This window comes from Oncorhynchus masou, chromosome 18 (assembly GCF_036934945.1).
Source record: "Oncorhynchus masou masou isolate Uvic2021 chromosome 18, UVic_Omas_1.1, whole genome shotgun sequence".
In the NCBI taxonomy this organism is placed as follows: Eukaryota; Metazoa; Chordata; class Actinopteri; order Salmoniformes; family Salmonidae; genus Oncorhynchus; species Oncorhynchus masou.
The window spans coordinates 32,468,600-32,483,890 of record NC_088229.1 but is presented as its reverse complement, the minus strand read 5'-3'; the positions used below and the strand labels follow the sequence as shown (position 1 = coordinate 32,483,890).

The following is a 15,291-nucleotide window of genomic DNA, read 5'->3' as shown; positions in this document are numbered from 1 at the left end:
CACGGTGTTTAAAAGGAATGGCTGATGATAAATGTACTGAAAACACAGCAAGTGAAATGGTTTTCAACAGTTGAATTACATTTATTCAGCACGCGCAAGGGAACCACGTCTGCAAAGGCCATGACGCACCTGCATAAGGTAGGTCTAAAACACCAACTAATGAGAAGCCCGAAGGAATGGCGAGCGCAAGAAAGGCTAAATCGGGCCCCCAGCACTCTTCTGGACCTGTGGCATATCAGGAAGAAAATAGAACTGTAGCACGATGTACTAAATAAACAGTTTTCCATTCTAAATAATGGATGAGACTATAGAAAAACATAAAATATATATTTTTTTTACTTGTCAAAAGGGACATGGGAGCGCTCCTAGGAACAGCTGTGTGTGTTCCTCTGGACCCGCATCACATTGAAAATCTCAGAACTTGGCAGAGTATGTCCATATGCCATCACAATGACCTTAAGACATTCAACTCGATGACAAACTCTACACCATTGAATATTTTGGTAGGCACTGAAAGCATAATCACTTACCAGGGAAATATATTTTTCCTAAAACTTTATTCTTTATTGACATGTTAAGAAAAACACCATGTTGCAAGTTGTAGCTTGACTCTTCTTTGGGCAGCCAGACACTGCTGACCTCAAAAGCACATCAACAGACCGTGGAGCTCAGTCCTAGACCTACACATCGTCTCACCACTGAGCCCTCCATCAGTCTCCTCTGAGAGGAACAGGAAATCACATAAATAAACAGCCTCCCCTCTTTTCCCTTCACACAGAGCAGAGTGCCAGGGCTGGGGTCAATTCCATTCCAATCATTTGAAATGGAATTGACTCCAACCCTGCAGAGTACATATTATCATTACACATACTTCAGAATTCACTTACACAACACACACTAATGTTGTGCAGGTGGCTGGTGCCTGGATTTTGTGTGCATATAATGTGTGGGTTTGTCTGTGTGTGTGTGTGTTTCACATAGATGCAACCAGATTGCACTTTTGTACAAAGCTTGAATGCTATGCACCAGTTGTTGAATAGTACGATTACAATAGTTTTGTAACAACTTCAAATTGCATTTTTAAAATACATATTGGTCCATCTTCTCTGCAGGCTGTCGAGGACACGCAGAACCGAAGTCACCCCCTGTTTATTTTCAGAGAATTCCCCCTTTCCTACTCCAACCATCATGATCCCCCTTCCATTGAGCAGTGTTTGACGTTGCTCACCTCCAATCCCAGACAGCACCCCTACCCATCCACCCTACACTTACCACATCTCATCCACACCCAGACATACTTCTTCACTGAATAAACAGAAACACTAAACTGCACCAATGCTTGATTAGAGACCATGCTCACCTGCAATACAGACAATGCAGTACACAGCTACAGACGTTACTCCGTCGCAGACCTGAAAACGTCTGTTTTCATTGTGTATTTGTGAGTACAGGTGATTGTGCTATGTTGGGATGACCCACAAATATATTGACTTTCACTTGCATGCTGGAATCAACATCAACGGTATTAAGTCTTAAAGCTAAGGTAAAAAAATTTAAAAAAAGCTCTCATGTTTCACAGTATCAATGGGGTTCTAAGTCTTACTTGCTCTTCACACACACACACACACACACACACACAGTCTATTCTTGCATCATCAGACTAGCTCCAACCCCAGTGCAGACACAACAGGGCTCTGGGACACTCTACACAGCATCCTTAGTACCTGTGTGACAGACAGACAGCAGGGACCACAGCATCACTGGTCTACACCCATCAACATCCTCCTCAGCATTCAGTCATTTCTATCCCTGACATGATTGCTTTCAATGTTTGTTTGAGAAGTGTGATTGCTTGTCCTGTTCTTCCCGGGAAGCAGTCCTGACCTGCAGCCCAGATGAATTCATGTGCTCCAGAGTGCTCTCCGACTTTGAAAGATTGATGGTTCAATCTCCAGAGTGCTCTCCCCCCTCCAAAAAAAACCTTATATTCTAAAACATGAGGTAAGGCAACAGAATAACAATGTCCTCCTTGAAACAAAAATAAAAAAAATATATACCAAAGACCCCTCAATGGTCTGTGGGATTTTTCCAAATTAAAAAAAAAAAAACAATGTGGGACAGGCCTGGGTATCATTCCAGAGCCTCCCTGTCCTGTCTCTTTCCTCTAAACATTGGACACAGCATTGGAGTCCCGCGCCTGGCGGATCCCGTATAGCCACTTGATGACACGAGCATTCCTCTCGATGACTGAGATTCCGTAGGGGACACGCTCCCCAGGTCGGGCAGGACCCTCCTCATCCTCGTCCTCCCCCTGTTCCCGGGCCTGCTCACACTCAGAGCTGGGGGTGCTGACGCTGCGCATCTTGGACACAGACACGATGTCTGAGCTGGCCCTGGTGAAGCGCTCCACTCCCCCCATGCCCTCTACCTCCTCTGGGTGCAGCCCACAGTAGTTGAAGAAGCGCTCCAGGTCGGCTGTGGCTCGTGAGTACCGGTCGCTCAGGTCAGACTTGGAGCGGTGTAGGGAGGGGTGTTTACGAGCCGACCCGGGCCGAGACCCCCTGGAACTGGCTGAGGACATGCGGGTGAAAGCAGGAGAGGCTGGGGGCATCATACCGGCCCCGAACACCATGGGGCTGGGAGGCAGGTAGGGTGGGGAAGAGGGGAGAGCCTGCATGGGGGTGAGGGACAGAGGTTGAGTCTGGGGCTGCTGTGGAGGTGGTGGTGGTGGGGCCTGTGGCTGGGCTACCTGGGGCTGGGCAGTCTGTCTGGGCTTGATCGGAGGCCGGAGGTGGGTCCTCAGGGGCTTCCTCACCTCAGCCTGGGGCCTAACATCCACCCTGCGCACTGTCACTGAGGTTGGAGTGCTGTAGGGCACTGGCACCCCCACCCTGATGCCCCGTGCTGGGACAGGAGGGGGCAGGCGGCTGGGCTCAGCAGGGGAGGCCTGGCTGTTGTTGTTAAAGGGAGAGGTGGAAGAGGAGGATGTGGTGGAGGTGTTGCAGTTATTAACATGTTTAAAGTTGTTCAGGACTCGGTTGCTCCTCTCCTGGTCAGCTAAGAGTCTATTCCCCATGCTGTTCCCTCCTGATGAAGGAGAGGAGGCGGAGGGCGAGGAAGGGACGGGAGACGGGGAGCAGTGCAGGGGTCCATCACACACGTTGATGAGGTTGTTGAGGATATCCAGGTTAAGAGGGGGTCCCCTCCGCCACCCTACCCCTCCTGTGTTCTCTGAGTCAGCCGGCCGCCGCGGGACCTTGCGGGCCGGGGGGGCATTGATCCGACACTGCAGCATCATGCCCGGGGACAGCAGAGGCTTGCGGATGATGGGTGGTTTGACAGGCTCCTGCCTGGTGAGCACCACCTGCTGGCTCTTCACATACTTGGCCTTGTCCGCCTCCAGACGCTCCACCGCGCTCAGCTTACGGGCTCCAGGCTCCGCGGGCCGCCGGAAGTAGTCGGGTCCCTTGTTGAGGATGCGGAAAGGCATGGCTGAGGTGAAGGGGACCCCCACCAGGCACCCGTCCGAGGGCCGGAGGGTCTCTACAGGCATTTTGGGGTCTGAAAGAAAAGCAGAGAGAAGTCAAGCGTGAGACAGTAATGGTCAACGTCCTTTTTGTGCTCACAACTGTCTCAAGCCAGAGAAAATAGGTGTTTTGCACAGCCCCTTTATCCCCCCCCCTCTCACCCAAGGACCAATTAACTTTCTTACCGGTTTATCTGCTACTGCTGCTGCTCTTACTTCTCCTTTTCTTCTTCTTCACGTCGTCCCTATCTGTCCTCTTCACTGAAAGGCTAATTGTGGAACAGGGTCACCATGGTTCACATTCCACATCAGTCTGGCTCAGTGACCCAACGGGGGCAGATCCTGGGGTTAGCCTAGCTGCCGCTGGTTGGTAACTAGATCACACAGGCAGACTGACAGAGCAACTCAATCTCCTGATCCTTCTGTCCGTCCCGGAAAAGCAACAGATCTGGCAGCTCCACAAATTCTCAGGGTTCCAGGAGTGAAGCTCCAGCAGGGCTCCTGGAGAGGAGAGAGAGAGGAAGACTGTCAGACAACAGGAGAATCACCCTGTAACGTTACTGCTCCACATTAACAAACACACACGGGAGCACTCTTAAGCAAAAGGACAGCAGACCGGCCGGCTTTAATACGCCATCCGACTCCTCCCCTAAACACACTCACTGCCTCCGGCTGCTGAGTCCCAATGCAGCCAATCACAGGAGAGACAGGGAATCTCAGCAGGGCAGGGAGGGGTGGAGGTTGGGAGCTACGCTGCTATTGGCTTTAGTCAAAGGATTCTGACCAATTGCACCCCTCCCCCCACCGACAACAAAACTGAATTTTCATTCAAATTCAATTATTTGAAAGGGAGAAGAAAAAAAGGGGAGAGGTGGGTAAAAAAGCTGCAATATTTTACATCGAATTGCATCAAACAGGGTCTTATTAAAACATTTCAACATCCTCAACTGCTCCACTTGTTCTGCTCTTTGTTCAACACTATAGCCATACAGTGAGAGAAAGTATGTGAAGAAATATGAGAAGAGCAAAACTGTAAAGACATCAGCCGATCATGTTTCATATCCTGTCAATCTCAGGAGCATCACATATTCCTGGTAAAGATTGGACTTTAAGTACTCTTAATACATGTGGAGAAAGAAGAGAATTGCTCCCTTGCTGTTCCCATGTCTATTCTCACAGCCGATGACAGCTGCTCTCGTCCACCAATTCTGTCTCCTCCTTTCTTGATCCCCAGTTTCAGAGGAATTGAAAAGCAATTCCGAATGTAATTTCTCTTCATTACAGTTACACCATCAAAGCCCCGGATTACATCACACTGAGCGTTACTGCTGGCTGGGCTCATCTCTTTCCCCTTATCACCACTATGATCATATTCCGCTGTACATTTTTTTTATTAATCTTTTAATAGCCTTGCTGTCTCCCAGAGCTCATGTCCCCCCTCTCTAGCAGCATCAGAGAGAGAGAAAGCAGGACCGACAGATATCAGCCCGTACTACTAACACACACGGCTCCTTTCATCCTCTGCATGTGACAAACCAAAAGGAGAAATCTCCACCGAAAGGGCATAGAATTCTAGTAGGAAATGTCTCGATATGCCACATCCTGCTATAAAATAATGTGAAATGTAGTATGACCCTAAGTCTACCAGTCAGCTACCAAAATGGATAGATATGAACATAGGAATGGAATGGTTAGTGTACCGTACAGTGTGCAATCACTCAAAGGGTCTGTATAACAGGTGAGCCATAGGGAGCATTGAGAGAACAGAAATAACAGGAAGGACGTGACTGTAATCATGACAGTGGCACATAAAACAAGGTTGCATTGCCGTGTGCAGTTCAATCTCTCCTCACACACACACACACCACACACACACACACACACACAGCTGTCTCGAAGAGGCAGGTCTTTTAATAGCTGGCACAGTTGTTCAGGCAGAGGGGTGAGGTGGCTGGCAGGCTCTCTGGTGTCTGTGCTAGACCCCGACCCAGTCATCATTCACATCCACAGTTACTGTACAGCACCTCAAACATGCAGGCGAGGCTGCAACCCTACAGGGCCACTGACATACACACGAGGGCAGGACACTGTCAAACACTCCAACATAGCAGCTGGTGGTCAAAGGCTAGACAATCTCAGACAGACAGTACCCTTTCCAGAACCCACATTTTCATTCAGACAAGAGACTCAGTAACCCCCCCTGACCTAAGTCAACTGCCCAATTAACTACCACAAGCCTGCTAGTGTCTGGTTACCATTATTGTATGGTTACACATGCTGGATGTAATCACAAACAAATGATTGTTCTGGTAATTATCATAAACCTCTCCTGTTCCTGGTGATAAGAGAGGGTAATCATCTTCTTCCTGGACGGTGCCACTGCCTACCGCCCATATAAAACCCACCCTAACAGATGGCATAATCCTGAAACCCACTCGCTTTGTTATCTGTGCCCCCAGCCAGTGATACGGCTATGAATCCCAAATGCTGTGTATTAACAAGGAAGGTGTGTAAACACAACCGACCCATCTCTTCCTGAAGCACCAGCCATTGTCATTCAGAGGTAGATCCACAGTTGTTGCCACATTTACAAATGAAGATTTACCCAAAAGGCTCAGACTTTTGTTTTCAATCACAGGCCAGCACCCGTGTCTCACTGGGTCATGGATCCAGCGGAGCTGCTCTAACTTGGAGCCCAGGCAAGGCCCAGGGTACTTCGAAGCTGGCATCTACATAACAATATGGCTAGATAAACTTTAAAACACGCCACAAAGCAACAGTCTTGAATGATGCAGAGGTTGTTGAGTCTGGCCGCCACAAGTCTTTAGTGTCACACGCCTGATGGAAACACAATAACACTGGCGCTAACATTAACATAAAACACTGGCGACACCCTGGTGCGGCGAGGGTAAAGGTGTTCCTCATGCTTCCCAGAATCAGATCTCCTTGGCAAAAAAAGTAAATTCATGACAGACTTCTTGACTTTTCTTAGATTAATTGTGACTATTGAGGATGTGTCCTGGCTACAACGTCTCAAAATGGACAAACAGTACTACTGCCGTTTTTTTTCTCATTTTTCAAGCGACGGTCTTTTAAGGGAGTATGTGAGCCCATCGTTCGGGTAGCCAGACGAACTAAAGCAGTCTCATTGGAAAGCCACCAACACAGTGCAGGTCCATAAACTAACAATGCATTTTGGGTGTGGTTATGTAAACGTCAATGTCATACTGGTTTTTGTATTGTTGTTTATCACTTGTTTTCTTTGGCATAAATAAATTCAACTTTAACTAGTTCCTGCCCCAGGCTGAGGTGTGAACTGATCTAATAACAAGAGACCCTCAGAAACCTGGCAACTGTACAGGGGGGGTTCGGGGGAAAGAACGGGCCAGGAATACCTACCTCCTGTCAGAAATAAAAACACCTCCAATTGCATGACATGCTGCCTGCCTGGCTGAACATTCAACTACATCACTCACTGTGGTTGGAATGACCACAAGTGGAGAATGGAAATTGCTGTGCTCTCCCTAACCAGGCTCACAGCAATATTCTACCTCTGTTTTGTTGAGTGTACAGTTTTTCATCCAGCTGATGATTAGTGGAGAATGCTATGCCTTATGAGAAAAGCACATGAAGCCACAGGTGCTCCATCTATCTGTGGTCAGCACCAACCCAGTGGCCTCTGGCTGAAAGGAAGAAGCAGCCCACAGAGTACATGGCAAGAGAGCCATGAGGGGTAATTACAAGGGAATTATGTGACTGGAAGCAATTTGCTTCTCCCATAATATCTATCACGTGACAGAGACGGAGACAGAGAGCAGGGGGTTTAAGAGACAGTGAGGAAGAGGTCAGGACTGAACAGAGGAATTCCTGAAGAATACAGCCTTACAATTCATATGCTTCGGGATAAAAGAGGGCTTCCGTCAGGCAGTGGTGCTATTGTAAAGGGTTAAAGTGGCAGACAGTAGTCTTGGAAAGCAGTTTCAAGTCAGGAGCCAAGTGAGCCTGCCAATCAGGAGTCAGTTGGTTTCCCCAGTAGCCTTGGCCTGCTGGACATTGACCTCAGACTGAAGGACAACAACAGGGGTGCCACCTTCTACAGAAGAGTCACCACAGAAAGAGGGGGAAGCGAAGCTGCCATTGGCCGTGGTTTCTCAGGTAGGCTACAACACACATATAGAAGGAAGCAGTGACTCATTTCACAACAGGAAACGTGACCGAGATGGATATACAAACAAACACAGTGAGATGGTGTGACTGACTGTTTGTCCTGCTGGACTGAGAGGCTAGAGGACCCTGCAGAGCTGTGAACTCACCTCACTTTGCGGAGCTATGTATGTATTGGCCTTCTCCACTAATCTAACAGGCAAACTACAGAGCAAGGAAATTTTAAAAATGTCAGACTTGATAACCTCACTCACAGCAACAATAAAACCTGTAAAAAGACCAAAACCAAGATAGCTCTACTAAAAACAACCATTGGCAACCCAATGAATAGCACAGAGACAGATTTTCACCACTAACCCCACCACCCACTGTGCTCCAGATTTATGGTCACCCAACAGTTCAGAGGTTATCAACCACTGTCTCCAGGGGGTGATTTAAGAGGTTTTACTGGAGCAAAGTAGATAGGTTTTCCCAGGAGAGGACTGCTGCTGCAACTCCACAGTATCAGCAAATTTCACAGGATCTAAAACCTGTAACCTTGTATACATTGAACCTATGCCATATCCTCCACACACATGCTGAACTGCATTAAAGTTAGGCTAATGCAGATTGGGCTGAGAGATGGATGGCGAGAAACCCCATACTCGAGTGCCCGTTAGGGTACAAGTACAGATGTTCTCTGTGCCTGCCAACACCCCCGCCTTAACAATCACACACCCAGCAGGACAAAGTCAACAGAGTCAGATAAGAGCTAGTCATTGGAGCATAACTCCCCCTCTAAACCATCACTGTCTGTCTATGGCTTCAGGATACAAAATCCCATTCACAATTACATACACTGGAGATTCCAACTGACCGTCTACTCTACTGCCCCCCACCCCCCCTCACACAGACAGATGTCGCACGCAAACATGCGCACACAAAACACATCCTTCACACTGACCCATCTCTCGCTAAACTGAGCAGTGTATAACCATGTGTGGCTTAGGCTAAATGAAGAGGTAATGAAACAACAGCAGGTGGTACAGCGCTCCCTAGGGGAGCTAAGCTCTGTAGCGCAAACATACGGACAAAGACATCTGTAATTTGTCCACATTAGCCCACTAGGAAAAAAGAGAAAGGGGTTCAAAGAGAATTCTGAAAGTAGGGCCTACCAGGAAAAACTCAGTCATGTTGACAGAGGATTAGACAGTGTTCCATATAGCCCATATTACCCTAACAAATCAAAGTGTTCCAACTCAATCTCAACTGTCATCTCTCTATTATAAAATGGTCACAAGCGTTCGTGTTTCTCTGAAAACCCTAGGGCTCAGTGTTCAGTCCCCTGCTGAGCAACTTTACGACCCTGCGTCCCTCCTCATCATGACTAATCTTAATGTTAGATAACACAGTATAGACAAGACAATTACACAGGGCTGGCCTTTACTGTGGTAGCTCAGCCTAAGGGGAAGAGAGGGAGTACAAATCCCCCTTCAGCAATGAATGCATTCCAAAATGCAGGCGCGGGCGCAATCACACAGACATGTCCCTAGCCAGCCAGCCAGTAATCACAGAGACGTGATGCTGGGGAAGAGAGTGGCCGGGCTGAGTCGTCGGCGGTGCCTCAGTGTTGGCTTTGCCAGAGAACCCCACTTTTCCACAGACACGCTTCGCAGTCATCATCCAATGATTAACCCCTGGAATCCCAGCTTGTTTTGCCATATGCAGGCAGAAAGCCCAAAGTGCCCCTGAGAGAGTGGGGATGTTCTGTTTGTTTTAGCTGAAGGCCAGAGGAGATATGGCCACTATACACTAGCCTATACACACAGGCTGACAGCAGAGACAAAACATTCCCCAGCCAACATGTGATTCTGACTTAAAGCTACATTACCCCAACTGCCCTACATGATTATCATCACCATGGTTTTCAACATGCTCATTCTCAAATGCATTGTTGGCAAGAATGTGTTTACTCTTAAATTCTTCCACTGCCATACATACTGTCACCCAAATTAGGGCAAGAGATGATTGTCTTGAAGCAGAGCTGCCAACTTTTATAATCAAGGCCAGTATTTAGGTTAGGAAAATTCAAACCACCATGAGACCACAGGAGCCAGAGAGGATGGACAGCGGCTGTGTCTGATGGATAGAGGTCTCCATACGATAGATAGGTTTTCACTACAGTTGAAGTCAGAAGTTTACATTCACTTTAGCCAAATACATTTACACTCAGTTTCACAATTCCTGCCAATTAATACTAGTAGAAATTCCCTGGCTTAGGTCAGTTAGGATCACCACTTCATTTTAAGAATGTGAAATGTCAGAATAATAGTAGAGGGTGACTAATTTCTGCTTACATTTCCTTCAACACATTCCCAGTGGGTCAGAAGTGTACATATACTCAATTAGCATTTGGTAGCATTGCCTGTAAATTGTTTAACTTGGGTCAAACATTTTGGGTAGCCTTCCACAAGCTTACCACAATAAGTTGGGGTGAATTTTGGCCCATTCTTCCTGACAGAGCTGGTGTAACGGAGTCAGGTTTGTAGGCCTCCTTGCTCACACGCTTTCAGTTCTGCCTACAAATGTACTATGGGATTGAGGTCAGGGCTTTGTGATGACCACTCAAATACCTTGACTTTGTTGTCCTTTAGCCATTTTGCCACAACTTTGGAAGTATGCTTGGGGTCATTGTCCATTTCAAAGACCCATTTGCAACCAAGCTTTAACTTCCAAACTGATGTCTTGAGATGTTGCTTCAATACATCTACATAATTTTCCTTCTCATGACGACATTTATTTTGAAGTGCACCAGTCCCTCCTGCAGAAAAGCACCGCCACAACATGATGCTGCCACCCACGTGCTTCACGGTTGGGATGGTGTTCTTCGGCTTGCAAGCGCCCCCTTATTCCTCCAAACATAACGATGGTCATTATGACCAAACAGTTCTATTTTTGTTTCATCAGACCAGAGGACATTTCTCCAAAAAGTATGATCTTTGTCCCCATGTGCAGTTACAAACCGTAGTCTGGCTTTTTTAATTGCGGTTTTGGAGCAGTGGCTTCTTCCTTGCTGAGCGGCCTTTCAAGTTCTGTCGATATAGGACTCGCTTTTACTGTGGATATAGATACTTTTCTACCTGTTTCCTTCAGCATCTTCACAAGGTCCTTTGCTGTTGTTCGGGGATTGATTTGCACTTTTCGCACCAAAGTACGTTCATCTCTAGGAAACAGACCGCGTCTCCTTCCTGAGCGGTATGACTGCTGCGTGGTCCAATGGTGTTTATACTTGCATACTATTGTTTGTACAGATGAACATGGTACCTTCAGGCGTTTGGAAATTGCTCCCAAGGATGAACCAGACTTGTGGAGGTCTACAATTTTTTCTGAGGTCTTGGCTGATTTCTTTTGATTTTCCCATGATGTCAAGCAAAGAGCCACTGAGTTTGAAAGTAGGCCTTGAAATACATCCACAGGTACACCTCCAATTGACTCAAATTATGTCAATTAGCCTATCAGAAGCCTCTAAAGCCATAACATAATTTTCTGGAATTTCCCAAGCTGTTTAAAGGCACAGTCAACATGTTACCTTCTGACCCACTGGAATTGTGATACAGACAGATTAATTCACTGTAAGTAATTTTTCCAACAATTGTTTGTGTCATGCACGAAGTAGATGTCCTAACAGACTTGCCAATACTATAGTTCGTTAACAAGAAATTTGTGGAGTGGTTGAAAAACTAGTTTTAATGACTCAAACCTAAATGTATGTAAACTTCCGACTTCAACTGAATACTGCAAAAGTACATGCATCTAGTTACAAATGGAATGTGCTTCGGGTTAATATGAATATCATTTACATTCTGGAGTACAAAAGTTACTTCCCTTGAGTCAAAGTTTGGTTACCTAAAATAACAGAACACCCAAGCCCATGGTGTAGAATCAAACAAACACAAACCACTTCTAAACACTCCTACTTACTTGTGTGTTCACGAGTGGAATCCTCAGCAGAGTCTCAAAGATCTGGACAAGAACACTGGAAAATCAAGCCCGCTAGAGTGAAAGCTGACTATGAGAATGTAGAGCATGCATCTGGGTCCTGAGTGTGTGTATGCGGAGTTCTGCCTGAACACAAACCTGTAGAGGCTGGTTCACTCCCTCACTGAAAAACTCCTCCTCCTGCGCTCACTCCACCCTTTGCCTTGAATCAGGAACAGCCACTCTGGAGGCAGGAAGCAGCCATGCAGGGCCACTTCCTCAGTCACGTGAGATCCCTTACACTTTCTTCCCATTTAAAGGGTTAGCCGAGACACATTTTCCTTTACCTGTTACAGATGAGCAAAGGAATGGTCCCAGTGAAGGATTCCAGTAAAACTGCCAGTCAACTGTGAAACAAAATTTAAAGCATCATTTTTAACCACCATAAAATAATTTGTCCCAAACAATCTCTTAACCGTTCTATGGACTTCCACTTTCCCCAGAGGTTATTCCAGCTGAAAAACACCTCTGGTCTGTTAGACAACGTGATATAACTCAGAGAAAGCTGGGTGAAAGACAAGAAAGTCATGTGCCGGTGTGGCTGAGGATATAGCCCGTCAGTAAGCCTGGTTGACCTGTGTTACAGCAGCAGTCCTACTGGGAATACATGGAAAAGACTAGGCTGTGTTACCCAGCCCTGTGTGAGTCTATATCCAAGTCCATTCATATCAGCAGCTTGATGGCTTCCTGGAAGCAAGGCCCAGACTTTACAGTACTTCTCTTCTACGGTCCAAAACCTGCACGTCTTGCTTATTTATGGCCAACCGTGGTGTAGAGCGGGGTGCTATGGACAGGGCTCTGTGGGTAGAATTATGAAACTACCCATTCATTTTCCTGACACAGCACATTGAGAATCGCACTGGCCTTCCACTCAAAAATTACACTAGCTAGCTGTGTGTGTATGGTAAAGAACATCAACACTAAAATAGTGTAATATTTATGTCATGATTTAAAAACGCCAGTTAATAACATTTTATCCCACCAAATAATGTCCTCCTCTCTCTCAGGGTCTCATTAAAAAAAAACAGAGGACAGCGAGACCAGTCCGATCAGAGAAATCTGTCTTGACTCTCCCTGAGTAAGTCATCTGCAGAACTCCAGCGACGAACATCCCTATGATCCCACACCGCCTAAAGCTGAACCCCCTGCAGACAGATCGTCAAGTTACCGTCTCTACTCCTCCATCCTCTGCTGCGTTGAAACCGACACCACTCTGCCAGGGGAACAAGCTCAGCAGAACAACTACTGAACATCAAAAACAACTTCCAAAGTGTACCCAGTGGCTATGGTAATGTATCGCCATGGGAACCCATATGTAGTTGAGCGTACCCGACAACTGCTCCTGTTCCACCTGCGCTAGCCGCAAGGTAGGTGTCAGAGGATTAAACAGAGTGAGTCTATGATTGGTATTCTCCCGCTTTAACAGCTACTGTATGGCTGACTGCTACTGCTCTATCAGATTCTCCATAACAATCCATGTTCTGCATTTTTTTTTTTTTGGAGAGTGAAAAGGCATATGGGGTGCAGGTTCACTATTAGAGCAGCACCAGCCCAGCTCCCACAACAGATAAGCCTGGCCTCAGGGCTCAGACACACACATTCCACAGGACAGACTGTAAGCCAGTCTGACACACTCACATTACTGTTCCATATTACACATCAGCATGCCCAAGCAGGCTCTAGCTCTAACTGCTGTGGAACACACACACACACACACACACACACAGCTGTGGCAGTCATTGAATATTGGATTATGGTAGTTGACCAGCAAAATGGCTGTGGTCACCATATATACACACACACACACACATAAAAATGGCCCGGAGGCCAGACGTCCCACAACCTTGTTTAAGATATTCACGATCCCGGATCCGGGATGGAGAGTAAAGCCTCAGGCTCATTAGCATAACACAATGTTAACGATTTCCGAAAATCGCAAACAAAATGAAAATAATGCACCTGCTCTCAAGCTTAGCCTTTTCTTAACAACACTGTCATCTCTGATTTTCAAAATATGCTTTTGAACCATAGCAAATCACTAATTTGTGTAAGAGTATGCTAAGCTAGCTTAGCATTTTGAGTAGCATTTAGCACGCAACATTTTCACAAAAACCAGATAACCAAATAAATAAAATAATTTACCTTTGAAGAGCTTCGGATGTTTTCAATGAGGAGACTCTCAGTTACATAGCAAATGTTCAGTTTTTCCTGAAAGAATCTTTGTGTAGGAGAAATCGCTCCGTTTTGTACATCACATTTGGCTACCGAAACAAACCGAAAATTCAGTCACCAAAACGTCAAACTTTTTCCGAATTAACTCCATAATATCGACCGAAACATGGCAAACGTTGTTTTGAATCAATCCTCAAGGTGTTTTTTCACATATCTCTTCATTGATATGCAGTTCGTGGAATCCTGCTTTCTCCTCAGAATCGCATGGAAAAATACCAGCAGCTGAAAAAGACGCACCAATTTCGACGGAGGACACCGGGCGGACACCTGGAAAATGTGGTCTCTTATGGTCAATCTTCCAATGATATGCCTACAAATACGTCACAATGCTGCAGACACCTTGGGGAAACGACAGAAAGGGCAGGCTCATTCCTCTCGCATTCACAGCCATATAAAGAGACAATGGAAAACGGAGCCTCAAAAATCCTGCTGGTTTCCTGGTTGCCGTTTCATCTTGGTTTTGCCTGTAGCTCCAGTTCTAGGGCACCCACAGACAATATCTTTGCAGTTCTGGAAAATTCAGAGTGTTTTCTTTCCAAAGCTATCAATTATATGCATAGTCGAGCATCTTTTTGTGACAAAATATCTTGTTTAAAACGGGAACGTTTTTCATCCAAAAATGAAATTGCGCCCCCAGAGTTTCAAGATTAAATGGACACAAAAAAAGTGCTCCTCTTTCAAAAACAAGGGCATTTCTAAGTGACCCAAACTTTTGAATGGCTTTAATTTGGTAGTGTGCACACACACTACATTCAGAAAGTATTCCAATCCCTTGACTTCTTCCACATTGTTACATTACAGCTTAATTCTAAAACGGATTAAATACTTCTTTCCCCTCAATCTAAACGCAATACACCATAACGATGAAGAAAACCAGGTTTAATATTTTTGGGGCAAATTTATTACAAATAAATAGAGAAATAAAGACCCTTTGCTATGAGACTCAAAATTGAGCTCAGGTGCATCCTGTTTCCATTGATCATCCTTGAGATGTTTCTACAACTTGGAGTCCACCTGTGGTACATTCAATGAATTGGACATGATTTGGAAAGGCACCCACCAGTCTATATAAAAGGTCCCACAGTTGACAGTGCATGTCAGAGCAAAACCAAGCCATGAGGTCGAAGGAATTGTCCGTAGACAGGATTGTGTCGAGGCAACAGATCTGGGGAAGGGTACAAAACACAGTGGTCTTAAATGGGAATAGCTTGGAAGTACCAAGACCCTTCCTAGAGCTGGCCGCCGGCCAATCTCTGTCGGGTGAGAAGGGCCTTCGTCAGGGATGTGACCAAGAATCCGATGGTCACTGACAGAGCTCAAGAGTTCCTAGGTGGAGATGGGAGAACCTTCCA

The 15,291-nt window shown here is 46.2% G+C and overlaps 1 protein-coding gene across 1 annotated transcript; it reads right to left on the bottom strand.

Moving 5' to 3' along the window:
• Positions 1-332: 332 nt before the first annotated feature.
• On the bottom strand, positions 333-11,774 carry LOC135504432 (protein FAM110A-like). The gene is made up of 3 exons (XM_064923035.1): positions 11,651-11,774; positions 3,713-4,027; positions 333-3,561 (listed from the first exon to the last, which is right to left on the bottom strand). Exon 3 carries the CDS (start codon positions 3,551-3,553, stop codon positions 2,165-2,167), a length of 1,389 nt encoding a protein of 462 aa, XP_064779107.1. The 5' UTR covers positions 3,554-3,561; positions 3,713-4,027; positions 11,651-11,774; the 3' UTR covers positions 333-2,164.
• Positions 11,775-15,291: the final 3,517 nt, after the last annotated feature.

Coding starts and splice junctions, on each gene's coding strand:
- LOC135504432 (XM_064923035.1), bottom strand. CDS start 3,553: ATGCCTGTAGAGACCCTCCGGCCCTCGGACGGGTGCCTGGTGGGGGTC.